At 31.3% G+C, this 20,859-nt stretch overlaps 1 protein-coding gene across 7 annotated transcripts in view; it reads left to right on the top strand.

Moving 5' to 3' along the window:
• LOC111425090 (unconventional myosin-IXa-like) overlaps positions 1-20,141 on the top strand; it is a 52,358-nt gene extending 32,217 nt beyond the window's left edge. For 4 of the 7 annotated variants that reach the window (XM_071195315.1, XM_071195314.1, XM_071195313.1 and 1 more), the window contains 2 exons: positions 1,513-4,243; positions 4,317-20,141. In XM_071195315.1, coding sequence (XP_071051416.1) covers positions 1,513-4,243; positions 4,317-4,397 — 2,812 coding nt within the window. In that variant the 3' untranslated portion in view covers positions 4,398-20,141. Of the gene's footprint in view, positions 1-1,512 lie in introns of all 7 variants that reach the window. The other 3 variants (XR_002707688.2, XM_023058854.2, XM_023058855.2) reach the window with 3 other exon arrangements.
• Positions 20,142-20,859: the final 718 nt, after the last annotated feature.

Below are 20,859 nucleotides of genomic sequence, written 5' to 3' on the forward strand. Positions count from 1 at the left end.
ATATTGTACAACCGGCACTTAGCCAATGAGAGCGCTTAAAACCGCTGTATCCATGGTAATTATCCGTTAGATAGTTTATCGGGAGGTGGTACAACCGGCCCTAAGGCCCACTTTTACCACCTCTTGATAAATTTAACCGATAGATAATTACCATGGTTACAACGGTTTTAAGCGCTCTCATTGGCTAAGAGCGCCAATTTATCAATCGGATAAATTTATCAAGAGGTGGTAAAAGTGAGCCTAAGTATACTAAATTACAGTTTGACAGATTAACATATACACGAAAGCAATTTTGTTGTTCCATGGCAGTCTTTGTTAGAAATAAAATTGTTTGATATGGATTTTTATCAAAGTAGGCCGATCATTCCGAAAATTTGCATATGGCCATAGTTTTTCATTCTAAACAAAACTTAGTAACACTTTCACGTACTGTAAACAGAAAAGGTACTTTACCTACCCCAAAAAAAATTTTTCTTTCACTGTCAAGGCTCACTTGTTTTTTAAAAATTAAAAATATGTTCAAAATTAGTCTTTAACCAAGCAGGGCTAAACCCAAAAAAATGACAATCAATATCGAAAAATTTTTACCTTTTATAAGAGTCGTTTCACCTATCCGGGGACACACTGTATAACGCGGCGAACACATATCACATATAACGGACACTTTGAAACCTAAACCACGTTGAGCTGTTTCTAAAAACTTAATTTGTGTTCCACACTCTTTACAAACAACAAAGTTCGAAATTGCTGTAAAAACAAACAAAATTAATGAAACGGTAAGCTGCATCAACATTGATGTTGTAGTCTTTTTCATTTTTAATTTCTTGGCTGCACTGGTCACACTCTCTTTTTGACGTTTCAAAACATAACAATTTAAAACTTTTCTGCCACGCACTGAACGTCTCACTACACGATATGAACTACCTCGCTGTCCTTTTTTGCCAACTATATTTGCAATAATAAAAAACACACTTCGTAAACACTACTCGTTATCAAATTTCGCCGTTGAAATTTGCAGAAAGCAAAGTGATACAGATAAGTAAAAAGTGCGAAAATTTATACCAAACATTCCCACCACCCACAACCTTTTTTTAGCATATTTGGAATTACCCCTTTGTTCGATAGAAGTTGGGGAAAGTTTTCTACTAAAATGAATTTTTGTAATGCTATTGTTTATTCAGGTACCCGAACCTACTTCAATAGCGTTTTTGAAAAATGATATTTTATGGTTTTTTTTAACTTTTTTGTACAACAAGGTCAAAATACCTGCATACAATGGATAAAAAAATGAAACAAAAAAGTGGTTACAGAAATCTTAGAATTTCCGGTGAGGTGTGTTACAAAAATCAATTTTTTAGGCATTCGGCAAATGTTTTCTGTCAATGGATTTCGATTTTTTTCCTTTCAAAGGTAGCATACCCCTTTAATTATGTCATGAGCGTAGCGAACTTAACCTTCGTGAATAATAGCCCTTATTATATGCTCATATAATAATGTACTATTTTGTTGTAGATTTGAAGATAGAAAAGCAGAAAGCGTTACATTAGACACACAACGTCGTACTCAGCAAGAAGAAAAATATAAAGGCTCCTCAGACTCCTTAAGCTCTCAACGTTCGTTTGATTCATCCGATTTAATTTCGATTTTGGGAAATTATTCAGTTCCGCACCCCTTAGAAGATAACAAATCTTCGAAATATTCGAAATTTGAAAACACGGACGTTTGGAAACCAAGGATTCAAAAGCAGCCAGCTTTAACGCAAGTCGCCGCGACTTATAACGTAACTTCCGGGAGATGGGACCGAAATACGGGGGGGTTAGTTAGTTTACCCCCTGTGAGAAGACCCAGTAGAGATGCAGCAACCATCGATTTTTCCGCTGAAAGAACCCCAACGAAAGCAGAGGAGATCTTGGGGAAACCAAAAGTACCATTAAGAAGTCAACGAAAACAACCAAAAAGAAGTCACGTTAGGAGTTTAGGGGAAGAAGTTACCGATGGAAGTTTGTTAGACAAAAATGTTGCTTTAAAGACGATCGAAGAAACTACTCCACCTCAAAGCCAAAAAGAACAAGTTAACAAATTCATTCAACACGAGGAAGAATGGGGAAAACAATACGTAACTCACACTCCAAAGCGTCAAAAATCGGCGTTAAACTCCTTCGATTTGCGCCGAAGAAACAGTGATCCAGCAACAAAATCAAATTTAGTTACAGAGCATCATCCGGAAGGTGGGGGTTCTTCCCCAAAATGCCAAGACGAACCCGAATGGCAAAATCAAACCACTTTTACAATGGGGGGACACACATTTCGAAAAACTAAAACGTTTTCAAAAGATGATGCGTGTTCATTTTGTAACAATTTAATAGATGCTTTTGCAATGCAAGGGTATAAATGCGCAAATTGCAAAAAAATTTTCCACACAAAATGCATACAAAACAAAAGCGTCCTGAAAATACCTTGCGAAAACAAATTAGTCTCAGAAAACAACAAATCCGGGCGAAGAAAATACCGCAAACACTCAAAAGCTCCGTACGATTTATCAAAACCCGGTTACACAAACAAATTTAGCGTAACAAATACGTCAGAGTTCACCGATCGAGCCGATCAAATAATAAGCGACACAAAAGAATTACAAAGAATGCAAGATTTTATCACAAGCAAAATTTGTAAAATTGAAACCGACGCCGCGGGGAAACCCAGCGAAGTCGACCGAGTTTTTAAATTAGCTTTACGCGAATTTAAAGACAATTTAGTTCAAGTTTATAGCGCCGCAAATCGCAACTCCGAAGCTTACAGCATAAAATACAAAGATTTAATAATGAATTTCATCCAAGCGATGGAAACTGTTTGTCAAAGGGAAAAAACCGAAAACGATTTCCCCGTAACGATGGGAGTAAACGCTTTCCGCGGATTTATGAACGAATTTATGCAAAGTCGACCAGAAGCTGAAAAACCGGGTAAAGTAAAACGAAAAAAAGAGAAAAAACGTAAAGTCGACGATTTAATTAAATATTACGGGCACACATTTTTATTAACAATAATAAATATCCCAACAGCTTGCGAAATTTGTAATTCATTTTTTATGTGGCCATTAGAAAGAGGATTAGTTTGCCAATCGTGCAAATTAACGTGTCACAAAAAATGTTACACAAGAACGACGAATTGCGCTAAAGACGATAGCGTTAATTCCCAAGACGATGGATGGAAATTATTCGGGGTTCCATTAACAACGTTATTAAACGACGAATCGACAATTCCCGTTGTAATTGAAAGATTATTAGCAGCAATCGAAATGAGGGGGTTATACATAGAAGGGATTTATAGAAAAAGCGGTGTTAGTTCAAAAGTAAAAGAGCTTAAAAATAAAATGGAAGAAAACCCCGAAATCGTCGATTTTGATAGTTATCAAATTCACGTTTTAGCGTCAGTTTTAAAATCATTTTTTCGTGAAATGCCCGAACCTTTACTCACATTCGAATGTTACGAGAATTTTATAACAGCCGCGCATATGGCGGATCCTCAAGATCGCGTTTCAACCCTTTACGACATCTTAAAAAAATTACCGAAACCTAATTTTGATTTAATGGAACGTTTAGTTTTTCATTTAGCAAGAGTTGCGATACACGAGGATAGTAATCGAATGTCAACGGCTTCTTTAGCGATCGTTTTCGCACCTTGTATCTTAAGAACGAACAAAATTGTTCCCGCCCAAGATAGTTTACACGACATCAGCAGTCAAACGCAATGTATTGAAACGATTATTTCGGAACAATTAAGAAAGGTAAAAAATACCCTTGATGATATTGATACTTTAGATACGGCGATGCAAGCTGTAACGAAACGACTGACATCATTAAGACGTTCGAAAGTGTATTCACCTGAAGAGTTATTACCATCTGATGATCAAACGTCGCCGGGAAATGTTGAAGAGGAAGAAAATTTATTAGATCATATACAAGAGATACAAAAAGAACAAGAACATTTAACATCAACTTTACCGACGTTATCACATACATCTGACGATGATATGTTATCAACCGATGGTGATGGTAGTTTGGATGATGTTTCTAGTGTAAGTGAAAAGAAAAGTGGTCAAAGAAGCGGAGGAGGCCCCCCACCGGTTGTAAGATCAATTTCAAGTGGCGATGCCGCAAGACAATCATTAAATCAGAAATTAAAAAGGCAGTCATCGTCGGATGTGAGCGTTAAAATAGTCGATGAGGGTGAGGATGCTCCTATTATGGTGTGAATGAATGAGACGTTTGTGTTTTAGGGTAAAATGTTTTGACCAATTTTTTTTTCTTTTTCTTTTTAAGATTCGAGAGGGTTGTTTAAACACGTGTAATAAATGTAAATTTTGTTTTGTTAATTGTTGTTCTCTCTCTGGGATCGAATGAAGCGAAACGAAAAGATTTTATTTAACAAACTCTATATTCACGTTGAAAATGAAAATGTTTTGGATTGAAATTATTGGGTAAGCAATTTTAAAATAGTTTGGTAAACATTGAATTAGATTTGATTCGAATTGATTAAGATTTTGATTAAGATTTAATCGAATTTGATTGGGCGTTTTTACTATTAGTAATGACAAGAATGATAAAGCAGGGTAAAAATCTTTTTTTATTTGTTTTTAAGATTTCGTTGGATAAAAAATTTTATTAAAAATATAATTTGAATTGATTTATATGAATTGAACTTTTTTATTCAAATATAAATAATATTTACTATACGTGTAAAAAGTCAAGGCCAAAGTAGTAAAGTTTATTGTAATCAGTAGGGCACAGAACTTTTGTAACAAAACGATACGATTTTCCCCCTCCACTCGTTCTCAGCAGAAAATTTCATACAAAAGTTGTTCTAAATTAAATTCTAGAACGATTTTCTCAATAAAAAATATATAAAAAAAAAAAATTTTTTGAGATTATGTTCTTAATTATTGATCAAATCAAAAATTTTTATTAACAATATTTGTTTAGAATTACTTCAGGAACAGGGTTTGTTAATACAATTTTTTGCTAACTTGAAATTTTAATTTCCCTCTGAATAGTATGCTATCAAAATTAATTATCTCAACAATTATTGTTTTTATTAAAAAATGTTTTAAATAAAATTTGTTTCAATTTCGATTTTGAATCAATTATCTTAATAAAAAATTTTTACATCTCTATTAATTAAGCATCTAAGTATAATTATGTATAAAAACGGAAAAATTAGTATTTTGAGGTTATCTCCTTAATTATTGATTAAATCAAAAAAAATTGTTGACAAAGTTTGTTTAGAATTGTTTCAGGAACAATTTTTGTTAACACAATTTTTTTTTAACTTGAAATTTTAATTTCTCACTGAACAGTATGCTACAAAAATCAATATTTTTGTGGTTATATCCTTATTGTTGGTTTAATCAAAAAATTTTGTTAACAAAATTTGTTTAGAATTACTTCAGGAACAGTGTTTGTTAATACAATTTTTTGCTAACTTGAAATTTTAATTTCCCACTGAACAGTATGCTACAAAAATTAATATTTTTGAGGTTATATCCTTATTGTTGATTTAATCAAAAAATTTTGTTAACAAAATTTGTTTAGAATTACTTCAGGAACAGGGTTTGTTAATACAATTTTTTGCTAACTTGAAATTTTAATTTCCCACTGAACAGTATGCTATCAAAATTAATTATCTCAACAATTATTGTTTTTATTAAAAAATGTTTTAAATAAAATTTGTTTCAATTTCGATTTTGAATCAATTATCTTAATAAAAATTTTTTACATCTCTATTAATTAAGCATCTAAGTATAATTATGTATAAAAACGGAAAAATTATTATTTTGAGGTTATCTCCTTAATTATTGATTAAATCAAAAAGAAATGTTGACAAAGTTCGTTTAGAATTGTTTCAGGAACAATTTTTGTTAACACAATTTTTTTCTAACTTGAAATTTTAATTTCCCACTGAACAGTATGCTGTTCTTTTAATCAACATTTTCTGAGAACGAGTGGAGGGGGGAAATCGTATCGTTTTCTTACAAAAGTTCTGGGCCCTGGTAATCATTGAACATTTCTGCGTATCACATGTTAATTTGCGAATTTTCTTTTATCGCGAGTTAAGTGAAAAAAGTAAAAGTACAGTAGTAAAATCGAAAAAAGTTTCGCGGAAAATCGCGGTTTAGTAGAATGCAGTTATTTCAAAAACAACCTGGCGGATTTCAACGTAGTTTTTATCAAAATATGTCAAATAATGTCGGTTGTCGGATTCCGTTATCAGTTTTTCAAAATTAAGGCTCCTTAATTTTTTAAGAGCGATTTAATGGAATTTAAAATTAAAGAGAAACATAAATAAGCTATGCGGGGAAAGGAGGATTCCCTCCAATCGGAACAGATGATGTGTCCTAGACAGTACGTCGCGCCTTTATCTTACCTACATAAAGATATAAGGCGCGACGTCCTGTCTAGGACGTACCATTTGTTCCGATTGGACGGAACCCCCGTCACCCCGCAGAGCGCATCTCTGTTTCTCTTTAATTTGTAATTCCATTAAAACGCACTTAAAAAATTAGGGAGCCCTAATTTTGAAAAACGGAATCCGACAACCGACATTATTTGACATATTATATAAGTTGCCGGTACCTTAAAAAATCGGGTACTTTTTTCAATTAACTCGCGATAAAAAGAAAACCGTGGATCCGAAAATTTTCAAATTGACATACAGTGGTACAATAAAGTCTACATATACCCCAGAAAATCATAATATCTCAGCTCCTGGAATGTAATTCAATGAAATTTGTAAAAGAAGTGTATATTATTATAATATTTTACTATAAAAATGTATATCTTATTATTTATAACGATAAACACAAAACATAATCATATTTATAACTCTACTCTATTTATAAAAAGTCTAGTTTACTCTTACATTCACAATCAAAACCACTCAAAATTTACATAGTAATTAATATTTGGTAGGTCCTCCCTTGGCAGCAAGAACTGCTGCTAATTGTCGAGGCATACAATCAACTAAATTTACTGCAAATTCTGGTGAAATACTCTGCCATTCCTGTAACAGTGCAGCTTTTAAGTCGTTTTTATTTTTAATATCTACTTTCCAAATTTTGCGATCAAGAAGCTCCCATACATGCTCTATGGGGTTGAGGTCGGGTGACTGCGGTGGTGAGTGTAGTTGTTTAGGGACGTTATATAATACCCATCCCTCCACAATGTGTGCTGTGTGCTTGGGATCATGATCATGTTGGAATATCCAATCTGTTTCCAAGCCTAATTTATTGACCGATTCCTTTAAATTAGTTCGCAATATGTTCAGATATACATAGCGGTCTATAATTGTTTCAACAAATACTAAACTTCCTACACCAGCCCCCGACATACAACCCCATACCATTACATTTCCTCCGCCATGCTTTACTGCGGCTTTCAAGTTTTTCTTTTTCATTTCTTCGTTTTTCTTTCTCCATACCTTTGCTTTGCCATCATAGCCGAAAATATTGAACTTGCTTTCATCCGAAAATATAACGGTACGCCAGAAAGTAGTATTCTTTTGCTCATGTAATTTAGCAAAATGTACATTTCTTTCCCATTTATTTCGGATATAAACGGCTTTTTTCTTGGAACTCTACTGTTATAGACTTCACTTCGTGAACTGTGTCAGTTTACTGACTCTTTCTTGGTTTATTTTCGATTGACTGACGTTCCTTATAATTTCGAATTACTGTCTGGACCGAAGAGCGACTTTTACTAACTATTTTTGCGATTTCACTTAATGAACGACCATTATTATGATTGTGAATTATGATATTTCGCACTGCATAAGGTGCTTTTCGTTTAGCTTCCATTGTTAGGAGGATTACTAATTAATTAGTATTACACTAATTTATATTAGTATACTGCTATGGCAACAACGTTGGTATGAAATAAAACGCAAACTACAGCAACTATGATGTTTACAAATAAAAAATAGTGCAATAAATAATTAGTAGCTGTATGTAGACTTTTTTGAATTACAAATATAATTATGTTTTGTGTTTTTCATTATAAATAATAAGTTATACATTTTTATGTAAAATATAATAATATACACTTCTATTATCCTTCGTTTAAAAATTTTATTGAATTACATTTCAGGAGTTGAGTTATTATGATTTTCTGGGATGTATGTAGACTTTATTGTACCACTGTATGTTACGTAGAAATGTTCTGTGTTTACAACAAACTTTGTCGCAATTTTTGTTATGGAACGGTTACGAAGATATCGATCTCTAAAGTGAGGGGTCTTGACTTTTTGCATCGATAGTAGTTGTGTATTATACAAAAAACTTTATTAACCATGAATTTTTAGTACAAGTCTTGTTTTTAATTTGATGAAAGAAATGTCAATAATATGCATCTACGCGAACGCACATTATCTTGCATCAATATAATATTTGGGGTTCAAAAGGAAGAAATAGCGTTATTCGTTTAAATACGACGTTTTCTAGGTAATAATCCGCATAAACAGACTTAGGGACCAAGTAAACTTTTTTAACCCTCATTTCGTCAAAGATTAAAACCAAAACTTTACGCTCTTTGGTCAATAACAGCTTTTTTATAGGTTTTCTCTTTAATTCGGCTTCATTTAAACTTAAGTCTTTTTAAATAAATATGATATATTCCGGAAACTTAAATTTTGCGCATAGCCTAACTTGAAGGGTATTCTAATGTGACAGATAATAAATGTTTTATTATCGTGGTTTTTTTAGAAAGTACACAAAAAATATCGTTATAACCTTGTTCTTATTATCATTCAATATTTAAATTACATAATAAAACACCATTTATCAATAGATATTGAAACTAAAACAATAAAACTTAAATCTGAGCTGCAAAACAAAAAACCCGATTTTGTGGTTGACACAACTTAAGTTTAAAACAACAACCTCAATTACAATTAAATAAAAACATAAAAACGTTTTAATCATTATAATTCCTTCTTCGAAGAAATCTTGTCGAGTCGCCAGTTTTTCTTTTCTGGTAATCCTAGCTTTCTTAATAGCATTTTGTTTTGCTCAGATCGATTAATGCGTCTCTCATCTCGACCAAAACTGTAAGATGCGGTTCGACTCTCGATTGTAAGGCCACATAATATCCATGATGCATAAAATTGATGAGAAACTTTCGTAAAAAAATTGAAGTTGCAATTTCTACAGTTTTGCACACAGAATTAACTTGTTGATGTCAAATCATTATAACGTTTTATATTGCTCAGATCGATTGATGTGTTTTTCATATCGACCAGAATCGTAAAATTGAAATTGCCAAAAAAAGTGCAGAATGCATGTATTTTTAAGCAAAAGTCCAAATGACGTTTTTTTAATTAACTTGTTGATGCCAAACCATTACAGATTGGCTTTATAACTTCAATGTATCCTCTAACGGCGGCCTTTCATGATTAAAAGTACTAAGAATATTCAAATGTGAAACTTCTGTTTATAACAAATTTTAAACTCAATTATTTTTTAGATCGTAATCGTGAATTTTTCGTGCACATGTGGCAGAAAATTTATCTATTAACTCTTGAAACGAAAAAAACATATACACATACAAACTTGGCTAGATGGATAGATCGCTGGGATGACATAAAAGTATTTGCCGAAAATAAAAAGTAAAAAATAATATAACATTTATGTCCTGCGATGAAACGACACGCAACACCTTGTAGATAATGTTATAATGCATTTTTTTTGCATAAGCTTAGGAGTCTCCTCTACAATCGACGCTGCTGTTTCTTTTTTTCAAGAAAGTGGCCTTTTTGGTCAAATCTTACCACACTGGGATGAATCCCGATTCTAGCTGGACAAAATTATTTTATGGGCTTAACAAGGGCTAAAAAAATATTTGATGGAAAAAGATTAGTTCTCAGAACAGAATTTTGACTGAGTTTTGAGGTATAAAATGGAAAGATAAAATTAATGCTAATTAAGTTTCTAGTAAAAGGAGGAACTATTTTTATAAAAATTCAAAATCCGAATCATCTTCTGATTCACTCGGACAATCCTTCTCCGCTTCGCTATACTGCTCGTCAACTATACCCTCTTCCACTGAATCCGCAATCACCTCCCTTGCCTCAGGACTCAGCTCCTTCAATGGGACCTTCTGGAAAGTTCTATTGCCTGTAATAACAGGATCCGATGATATTAAAAGCATGTGAACTAAGTCTCCACACTTTATATATGAGGACTTTCTAGTGTGCTGGGTTCTGAATGGCTTCATGTCCTTATTCTTTGCCCCCTGTGCCTCCTTTGAAAGCTGCCGTATTGCAACAAGGGCATATTTGATGGCTAAAGAACCATGTAAAAGAATTTTATTTAGGCTTAGAAGCATCCTGTACCAGCCATATAGCTCCACAAATAGTTTGGCAGTATTATAGGTAAATGTGTTTTTTTTTCCTTGTCTTGTCGTAGTGAACAATTTGAGGTCTAGATATTATCAATCTAGATATTAATCGCTTATTAACTATTATACGCTTAGCAGCGGCTTCATCTGCATGCTTAAAAAATCGGTGGGACACGTTCCCGGTGTTGGACGTCCCACTTCCTTGAACTACTTTGTCCACTTTTACAGTGTGCGCTAGAAAGCTTTCTGTACCAGCCATCAATGACCTCAAAAACTCCTCGGATATCAAGATTGCGTAAATTATCCTTTTTCTTCCAATTTTAGTTCTCTATATTGTATCCGCCATTTTGATTTTTGAAAAGTTTGTAATTCTAACCCCAGATTTGTAATTAGCACTATATTAATATTTTTTTGTGGAAGTAGGTTTACTGAAACTTTGTGAAAAATTTCCTATACCTGAAAACATTTCGTCATTGATTTTTTACTTTTGTCCAGCTAGAATCAGGATTCAGCCCAAGGTGCGTTGTCGTGAACTGAGACGACGTAAGGTGTCGAGGGTAAACTGGGAGGTCTTTTTATGCCCAAGTTTTAAGTAATGTACGGCTGTGTCTCTACACAAATTTTTGATGGAAGTGGACTTCTTACCATGGATTTGACGGTAAACGAGATATTCATTTACAATTACCATGTCAATAATACGAGTTGCTAGACGCCAGCACCACTTCTTTCCTCTAACTGCAATAGAATGCTTTTCTAAAAGCTAGTCATGCTGATCCACACCTCCCATGTACTTATTGTAATTAGAAATTAGTTTTGGCTGAGACACTGGTACTTTTTCTTTTTTTTTTTCCTTTCTCCATCTATTAACAGTTGACACAGGTTCCGTCGAGTCAAAATTGGTACGAATGACAACACATTATTGTCATTCCATTTCGCAACTAAAGTTTTATTTTCCTTGTCAAAACAATAATCGAATTTACAGTTAGTGACAAAAGTCTATATACACCAAGTAAATTCACTCCATTTAAATAATACGTCATATTATTGAACATTTCGTTTTAAAAATATTTGTTACTACCTGAATGTAGACAATTTTGAAACATCATAACTATTTTATCATTGTACAATCTTAGGAATCTCCTTCTTCTCTCCGAGATCTTTCTTCTTCCCTCACTAACAGCTTTTCTTCCATCTCCGTGCATGCAATCACCTCCCTCACGTACTGTGCCACAACGTTCCATTTTTCTTCACTTTCCAATATGTTGTTTATAATATTTTCCGGCGTTAGTGTTCCTCCCAACATCGCATTCATTTCCATTCTGTTTTCCTTCCACCTTACACATTCAAACAATGTAAGCTGCTCATCATCTGAAACCTTATTGGTTTGGCTGGAATGAATTGTTTTAAAGAATGATGTCCGTACTACCTAACTATCATTTCGTCGATAAATAACTATCATACTTTCGAAAATTATGATTCATTTTTTCGATCAAAGGTCTAATTTTAATGAGGTCTATTAAAAATGCAAAAATGATTTACCTAACATGAGACATCTGTCTTCATCATTAGACGAATAGTCTCTTTCATTAGGCAAAAAAAAAAAAAACTCAAAAATTTTTATGACGTCTATGGTTAGAGACCATCCATGTTTATTTTTTTGACACTCATATCTCGTTGTTTCTTCCACTATACAGGGTAAGTTATTAGCATCCTGGCGGTCGATAGTTACTAAACCATTTGAAAAACAAAAAAAATATGTTATACAAAAGTTGTTTGACTCATCACTTTCTATTGCGTAAAATTGTTTTCGCTTATACAGGATGTTTCATTTAAGCGTAACGGAGAGTACATAAATTTATTTAAATGGAACACCTGCATATTTTATCATATTATGAATACAACTAAATTTGTTTATTCAACCGTTTCTATTTCACAGCGTCCGTAGTTCCTAAGATATTCAATTGTTCTTCCAAAATGTGTCCATTACGGGATTTTTTTAAAAGCGATGTAAAAACGACATTTTTTCCGATTTTGCCTTGAAACTACGTCAGACAATAGTCTAATCCAGTAGGTGGATGATAGTATTCAAAGATATTAGATACAATGTACAGGGTGTTTAAAAAGCTCTGTTACTTTTGATGTTTTTCAAATGGCTTTTTTTAAGTTTTTTAAATGGAACACCCTGTATGTTGTGTGCTAGTTGAATTGCTCATCATGTTCCTTTTAATTAATGATAATTAAAATGTGTAATAAAATGTCATTATTGTACTTAAAAAACTGACAGAATGTAAATATATTCTGTCCTTTTTTTGTCACTTTTTTTTCGTTTTTTTTTTGTTTGTCTGTCATTTGTAAATCAGTATTATTATCATATTAGTATCCTATTAGTATCATATTATATTACAATACAATTAAAAAAAAACTTTAATAAATAAATAATCAAAACGTGATAAAAATACAAGAAATACAATTAAATGGCAGAACATTAAATCCCTTTCTAATTACTAAATTAAACTATAAACAATTACTAAACGTTGCTCAACAAGTAGGTATTAATTTAATTAATACTTAGAAGTTGTTCAAAATTTATTTTCTCTTATATAAGCATTAATGCGCTGTATAAAAGATTTATATCATAACATATGCATCTTATTTTCTTTAAAGTCGTAAATTATATGGCAGAAGAATTGCATATTTTATTACTTACATCTTTTTAAATCTCATAAAGTACCAACTCGCATTAAAATCTGGTATATGGCAGCAAAATTATGTTACATTATAAATATTAATCAAATAATAAAGGAAGAACAAAAAGAACTGATAAAAATAGACAGAATATAATATTAAGTACAATAACCCATATTTTATTACACATTATTCTTTAAATTCTAAATATCAGGAAAACTACTAAAGTTAGATACAGTGTGTTAATTAATTATCGTACCGACGTCATCATTGCAAGTATGCAACCAATATCACAGTATAGGTATTGCAATACGCAAATCGCGTGTTATAAAATAAATACTGTGATATTGGTTGCATAGTTGCAATGATGACGTCAGGTACGATAATTAATTAACACACTGTATATGACATACTTATCATTAATTAAAGGTAACTTGATGGGCAATTCAACCAACATACAATATACAGGGTCTTCCATTTAAAAAATGTTTGAAAAAGCCATTTCAAAAACATCAAAAATACCTAAGCTTTATGAACACGCTATGTAGCGTATCTAATATCTTTGGTTACTATCATTTATCTACTGGTTTTGACTATTATTTGACATAGTTTCAAGGCAAAATTGGAAAAAATATCGTTTTTAAAAAGATCCTGCAATGGACACATTTTGGAAAAACAATTGAATATTATACGGCTGTATAAACAAATTTATTGCTATTCATAATATGATAAAATGTATAGGGTGTTCCAAATGGAACTTCCTGTATAAGTGAAAATAATTTTATGTAATAAAAAATGGTGAGTCAAACAACTTTTGCATAAAACGTTTTTTCTTTCTCAAACGGTTTAGTAATAATTCACCCTGTATATTCATGTATTTAATTGGTAAACAACTATTCAAAAATTTGAACAGACCATAGACAAATTTGATGAGATTTTCAAGGGAGTTTATCAGTTTTTTTTTCTAAATTTTCTTTACAAACATTGTCGGCAGGCGGTAGGTCTTAGGTAGGCAGTATTTTCATCCATTAGGCAGGACGTACATTTTTTTTTTTAATCTTTTCTACTTTTTTTATGGGACGACTTGGAACAAGATACGATAGAGGGAGAGAATCTTCTTCATCAATTTTTTTATCTCAATGGATGCAGGAATGTCATTTACAATGGGCAAACTTAAGTCATTATCGTCGATTTTTTCCTCATCTGTAAGTTCATTTACTTCTGGAGGTACTGCAAGTACATTAGTATCTCTTTTCTCTGACCACAAATGATTTTTTGCTTCTTGTAGTGATTTAAATGCGCAATATGGCACTTAAGTAGAAACGTCAGAAACAGTTGCCTCCAAATCCCTGCGTTCTATTTATAGGTCGCTATGATTTATAGGCATCTACGTGTGTTTAGGTTACAACGTGCATACTCATATAATTTTATAAATTATTATCTGCTTTCTATCTGCGTATCCACGTATTGTTACCACTTCTCTGAAAGGGTGGAAAAACGTCCTAAACCAATGATCTATAAATAGATCGATGGGAGGTAGTGGGTTTTAAACTTAAATCTTTTTAAATAAATGTAATATATTCTGGAAACTTAAATTATGTGCACAACGTTTTCTTATCTTGTTTTTTTATAAAGTATATAAAGAATATTATTATAACCTTGTTCTTATTATCATTCAATGTTTAAATTACGTAATAAAACACCATTTGTCGATAGATATTGAAACTAAAACAATAAAACTTAAATCTGAGCTGCAAAACAAAAACGGGTTTTGTGGTTGACACAACTTAAGTTTAAAGCAAAAACCTCAATTACAATTAAGTAAAAACAAGAAAAGTTTTAATCATTATGATTCCTTCTTCGAAGATATCTTGTCAAGTCTAAATTTTTTCTTTTCTGGTAATTCTGGCTTTCTTAACAGCGTTTTATGTTGCCCAGATCGATTGATGCGTTTTTCATTTCGACCAAAATCGTAAAATTGAAATTGCCAAAAAAGTGCAGAATGCATGCGGTTTTAAGCAAAAGTCCAAATGAGCGTTTTTTTTAAATTAACTTGTTGATGCTTATTTAGATTGGCTTTAAAACTTCAATGTATCCTCTAACGGCGGCTTCGCATGATTAAGGTCCATTACTACCATCTCTTAGTTAAATTTATCTTATAGATAAACACATCTACTAGCCAATCAGAGCGCGTGAAATAGCCGTAACCATAGTAATAATCCCTTAGATAGCTTAACCAGAAGATGGTAGTAACGAGCCTAAAGCCCACTTTTACCATCCTCCTGATAAACTATCTAGAGGATAGTTGCCATGGTTACGGCGGTTTTAAGCGCTCTCATTGGCTAAGGCTTGTTACTAACATCTTCTGCTTAAGCTATCTAAGGGATTATTACCACGGTTACGGCTATTTTACGCGCTCTGATTGGCTAGTAGATGGGTTTATCTATAAGATAAATTTAACTAAAAGATGGTAGTAATGAACCTAAAAACTGGATTTATCTATCGGATAAATTTATCAGGAGGTGGTAAAAGTGGGCCTAAAAGTACTAAGAGTAATCAAATGTGAAAAAATTCTGTTTATAACCAATTTTAAATTTAATTCTTTTTAAAACGAATAAAAAAAGTTTGTAGCTCAGATACAAAAATATCTTTTTGTACAGGGTGTCCAAATTTCGATGGGTTTGCAGGATATCTCAGTTATTATGAAAGATAGAAAGTTGCGGCTTTCGCGAACTTGAGCTACTTTTTTGTGAAACTTATAATGGCGCAAACCAAATTTTCATAGCCCTCTTCGTTTTTGATATACAGGGTGTGTTTCAAAATTTACGATTTTCAGACACCTCCTGCATCTCGGCTATCCGGAAATGTAAAAACGGGTTCTAATAGATTTTTTCACGTAGAATCCAATGCTGCACGTAGAATTTTTCTATTCATCGCGGTTTTTGAGTTATAAAGAGTTAAGTGTTTTAGAAGTTGAGTATTTAGTATTTGAGTTGTGTTTATAACTCAAAAACCGTGATGACTAGAAAAATTCTACGTGCACCATTGGATTCCACGTGAAAGAATCAATTAGAACCCGTTTTTACTTTTTTACTAAGTTTCCGGATAGCCGAGATACAGGGGTGTCTGAAAATCGTAAATTTCAAACACTCCCTGTATATCAAAAACGAAAAGGGCTATGAAAATTCGGTTTGCGCCATTGTAAGTTTCACAAAAACGTGGCTCAGGTTCGCGAAAGCCGCAACTTTCTATCTTTCATAATAACTGAGATACCCTGCAAACCCATCGAAATTTGGACACCCTGTACACTTATTCTACATATACCATAAACACAGTAACAGTAGAAATAAATTTTATACCTTGGAATTAGGGTTCGCAAAAAACCGGAATATTTCAAAAACCGGAGCAGATGCGTATTGAAAATATAAAATATAAAAAAGAAAAGATATATTTTTCTACACAAAAAAATTAAAGTATAATTTATAAACTTTTGATGTCCTATAAAATAATATTTTAAGAAAACTAACGCGTCTATTAGATCGAATTTCATTTTTGACCTTAATTTTGTACAAAAAATATCTGCAACGGAAAAAACTTTCACTTTCAAGTTGTGTAGTTTCCAAAGCTTTGTATAAATTTTCGGTTGTTGATGTCTTAATTTAATTCTTTTTTAAAGTTATTTCCAAACTCAGTCTTTTTCTGCATCTTGCCACATTTCTGATATCGTTTCTTGCATCTGCTCAAAACAAAGATGTTCCTGTAGTTCCAGGTTTTGTTACTTCTTCAATTGCATAAGCTTCCTTCAGAAAAATCACTTCTTTTAATGCTTTTTTTATGCAGTCTTTTATTTGGATGAATCTTTCCATCATTGGTATAAGTGAATTCATCTAGTTTTACAATCTAGTAATATAGATAGTGTTTTGCCTTCTTTTTCTAAAACATATCATTGCAGTATGCCGTTTTTAACTGGCGGTTTTTTGAAAAATATTACTATCTCGCTACATTCTGCAAAATTTCCTCCACATCTTTATCTTCCAAACTTATCACATCGAAATGATAACCGAAAATTCTTGTATTAGCCTTGTACTATTACATATGGAATTGCATGGTTTAGGCAAAATTGATTTTCAACGCCATTCAACTGAATATTTTTTCATAACACTGCCCTCATCTTGAGTTGAAGCCAAAATTTGAGTATTTAGCGTAATACATATCAAATTCGATTAATATTCTTTCAATTAATACCTACACTTGATGGGCATCGCAAGAACCCTTTATTGAAATGAGACCTAATTTACAACTGTCTTCCATTGTATGCAGTGTTAAATTTAAATATCTTTGTGAACTGCAATTAGACTTGTCTTTTTCTCATTCCTGAAATTCACAATTGGCATTTCATAATCTCGTTTTGTTATGAATTCCCGAATTGCAGCAGACCGTGTTAAAGCATTAATAGAAAAGCCATCATAAGCAACACACTTGGCTTATAATTCTGCCATGGGTTCTTTTTGAAGCAAATTCACCATGCCAGAAGATTCAATAGCATTCTTATTTCTTTTCTCAGGAGGTTCGTCGTCATCAATATTTTGTTTAATATCGATTTTGTGTTTTGTTTTTAAATGGTTTGCTAAAGCTGACGTGCTTCCACTCGCACATTTTAAAATTGCGTAAAATTTTGCTTCATTTTCTTTATATTTTATATTATACTCCATATTTCAGCAAAATACATTTAAATTTACATACATTACGTTTGAATATAAAACTGAAATAAGTACCCGTGTAAAATTTAAACTCTTGTTGAAGAAAGACCGAAACCGCTGAGGATAAAACATCGCTGTCTTAACATACAATAATTATTTGTGTACAAACAAGTATCTTTGTGCTAGTTGTAAATGATCGTACACGAAATGTACCAATTTATATAAATTTGTATGACTATATCTTGTTCAATTCAAATTTATGTGATTCCTGAAGATGAAAAATAAATCGAAACCGGTGAAATGAACCTGAAGATACAACAATAACCGAAATTGGTGATTATTGAGTTAAATTAAATTAAAAAAATTATATAGTAAATACAATTTAAATCAATTCAAATTATATTTTTTAATTAATAAAAAAAAATTAACTTTTTTTTTTTAAATAAATACTCATTCCGGTTTATTTCTTACAACAAAACTTTAATTTCAAAATGTAATTAATAAATTAAATATTTTCTTTAAGATATAAACCGGAAAACCCTACCATAATAAACTACTATAAACAAATTACAAAAAAAAAGAAAATTCTCAATACAAGATATTTATTCTTCTATATACACATTAATTGTTGATATATAAATAAAAAAAAATGTATATTAATATAAAGAAGTAATTGGATTGGTGCGAAATTAACTTGGAAGAAAATGGGATGGAGTTGGGCTTGAACTTAAAATGTTAAAATAAAATGTTAAGAATGATTTAAGGAAGAGCCCGAAATGTGTAATGTAAAAAAAAAGAAAGACTATAACTGTACGTTGTTTCCTATAAACATATTATAAAAATATATAAATTATTATTAAAATAAAATTTAATTAACAATAAGAGATGCGAGCGAAACGAGAGAGCAAGAAAAAAAACTTATATATTTAATAAAATACTATGTATATCTTGATACATATTTATTATTACTATATATATATTATATACATAACATATACATTAAAAAAAAATAAATTAATAAATAAATACGGAGGAAACGTTTATCATCATCAGTGTAATCTGCAATAGTAACGATTAATTAACTATACATATAAACGTTTTAGAGATTTGAATAAAAACCTTCCTCTTCCGATAAATTCCAAACTGAAAATCGTTACGTTTTTCATTCGGAAAAAAAGTAAATAAATATAAACATCTGTGATATGTACTCTGTTTTAATTATTTTCTCCTGCGTTTAATTAAAAAATCCTTTTGGGATACTTATATGGAAATGATTGTTTAAAATATTTTTTTTAAACACACGAGATCTTGAATTATTATTATTATAACAACAATTTGTTTGATTACGACGATTATTAACCTAAAAAAAACGAAAATAAGAGGATATCACAAATATGTTTTTGTGATTTTGTATTTTTTTTTGTGTAAATAATTTATTGTTATCACCTAAGTTTCTCTTTTTAATTTAATTTAATTTAATAACATTTTTTTCCATCACAATAATCAAAGAAATGCGAAAAAAATTAATCAATCTTATCTTTTATAATTAAATAATAATAATTAAAATATTTTTTCACTTGTATATTTTTTACATCTTATTTAGTTTATTTATGCCTCTATTTGTATTTAATTAATATGTCTAATTGTCTCGATTTAATTATTATTATTAATAAATGTGTATTTATTTTTTAATAACGAGCTTATTTTAACGAAATAATTTTTTTTTAATATTTGTGTAATGCAGCAAAAAAAGGAATAATTAAGACTCGAGTCTTGCCAAGAAGTATTTTTTTGCTCATTCAAACAATTTAATTTTTAAGATTATGGATTTTTTTTTTGTAACAAAAAAGACAATTTCTTAGAATAGAAACTTTTTTTTCTAAGTTTAAGCGATTGACATTCCCATAATTTGGCTCAACACAATTTTTAATTTAAACAAATTTGAGCCAAGAAAGTACTAATTTTTATATCTTTTGTATCTAACCCCTTTTTTCCGATTTATTAAAAAACACTGGGCATTTTTTCGACCATCGACTGATTCAAATAATTATTAATAACATTTAAAAAAAAACCTACAATTTATTTTTCCATTTATTTTTTTAAATAACTTTAATAATAACTAATTTAGAATTGAAAAAAGAAAACGATATAAATAGTTATAACTCGATATAAATAATAATAATAATAATTGTGAAAAAAAATAAAACTTTCCCGAACCCAATTTTTTGTTTAGACTTTTTTTTATTGTAATTATTTTAAGCTAAATTGATATCTATACCAAATGTTAAGAGTAATTACTTTGTTTATATGAATATATATAAATATATACAAATATAATTAAAAATTTTTTGTAAATAAACGTATCTTTATAAAACATTTTATTTTTATTTCAATTTTTATTATCTACAAAGAATTCTTATTTTAACACGTTCGCTACTGCGCCTCCACCGCTCTCCATGCTTTGACCAGCACTTTAAAAGAGGCAATTGCAACCAAAGAGATAACCCTATGTGCTTTCATAGACATAGAGGGTGCGTTTGATAACACCTCATATGAATCCATGGAGAAGGCTCTAAACGTAAAAGACATACATCCGTCGACAATCAAGTGGTGTATAGCCATGTTGAAAAGTCGGCAGATCACAGCCAGTCTGGGAGGCGAGTCGCCGACTATAAAGGCGCTAAGAGGATGTCCCCCCAAGGGGGAGTGCTATCACCTCTATTATGGTGCCTGGTAGTTGATGACTTGATGAACACCCTAACTAAAAATGGATTTAAGATACAAGGGTATGCTGATGACCTGGTAATCACAATCTGAGGTAAATATGATTCAATCATAACTCAGCTAATGCAGAAAGCCCTACTACTCACCAGTACTTGGTGTAGAAGCAATGGGCTCAGCATCAATCCCAATAAAATCAAATAATAATAATAATAATAATATGACTTTATTTGTCCCATTAGATGTATATATACATAAAATTATTATAAATTAAGCCAGGACAAATTAGACGGAGTTCAGGTGCAGCCGTAACAGCACCTGCTCTTCCACTCAAACCTAATAAAACTAATTCTAAATATACAAGAGAGAAA

The sequence above is a fragment of the Onthophagus taurus genome, chromosome 3, assembly GCF_036711975.1.
Source record: "Onthophagus taurus isolate NC chromosome 3, IU_Otau_3.0, whole genome shotgun sequence".
Classification (NCBI taxonomy): Eukaryota; Metazoa; Arthropoda; class Insecta; order Coleoptera; family Scarabaeidae; genus Onthophagus; species Onthophagus taurus.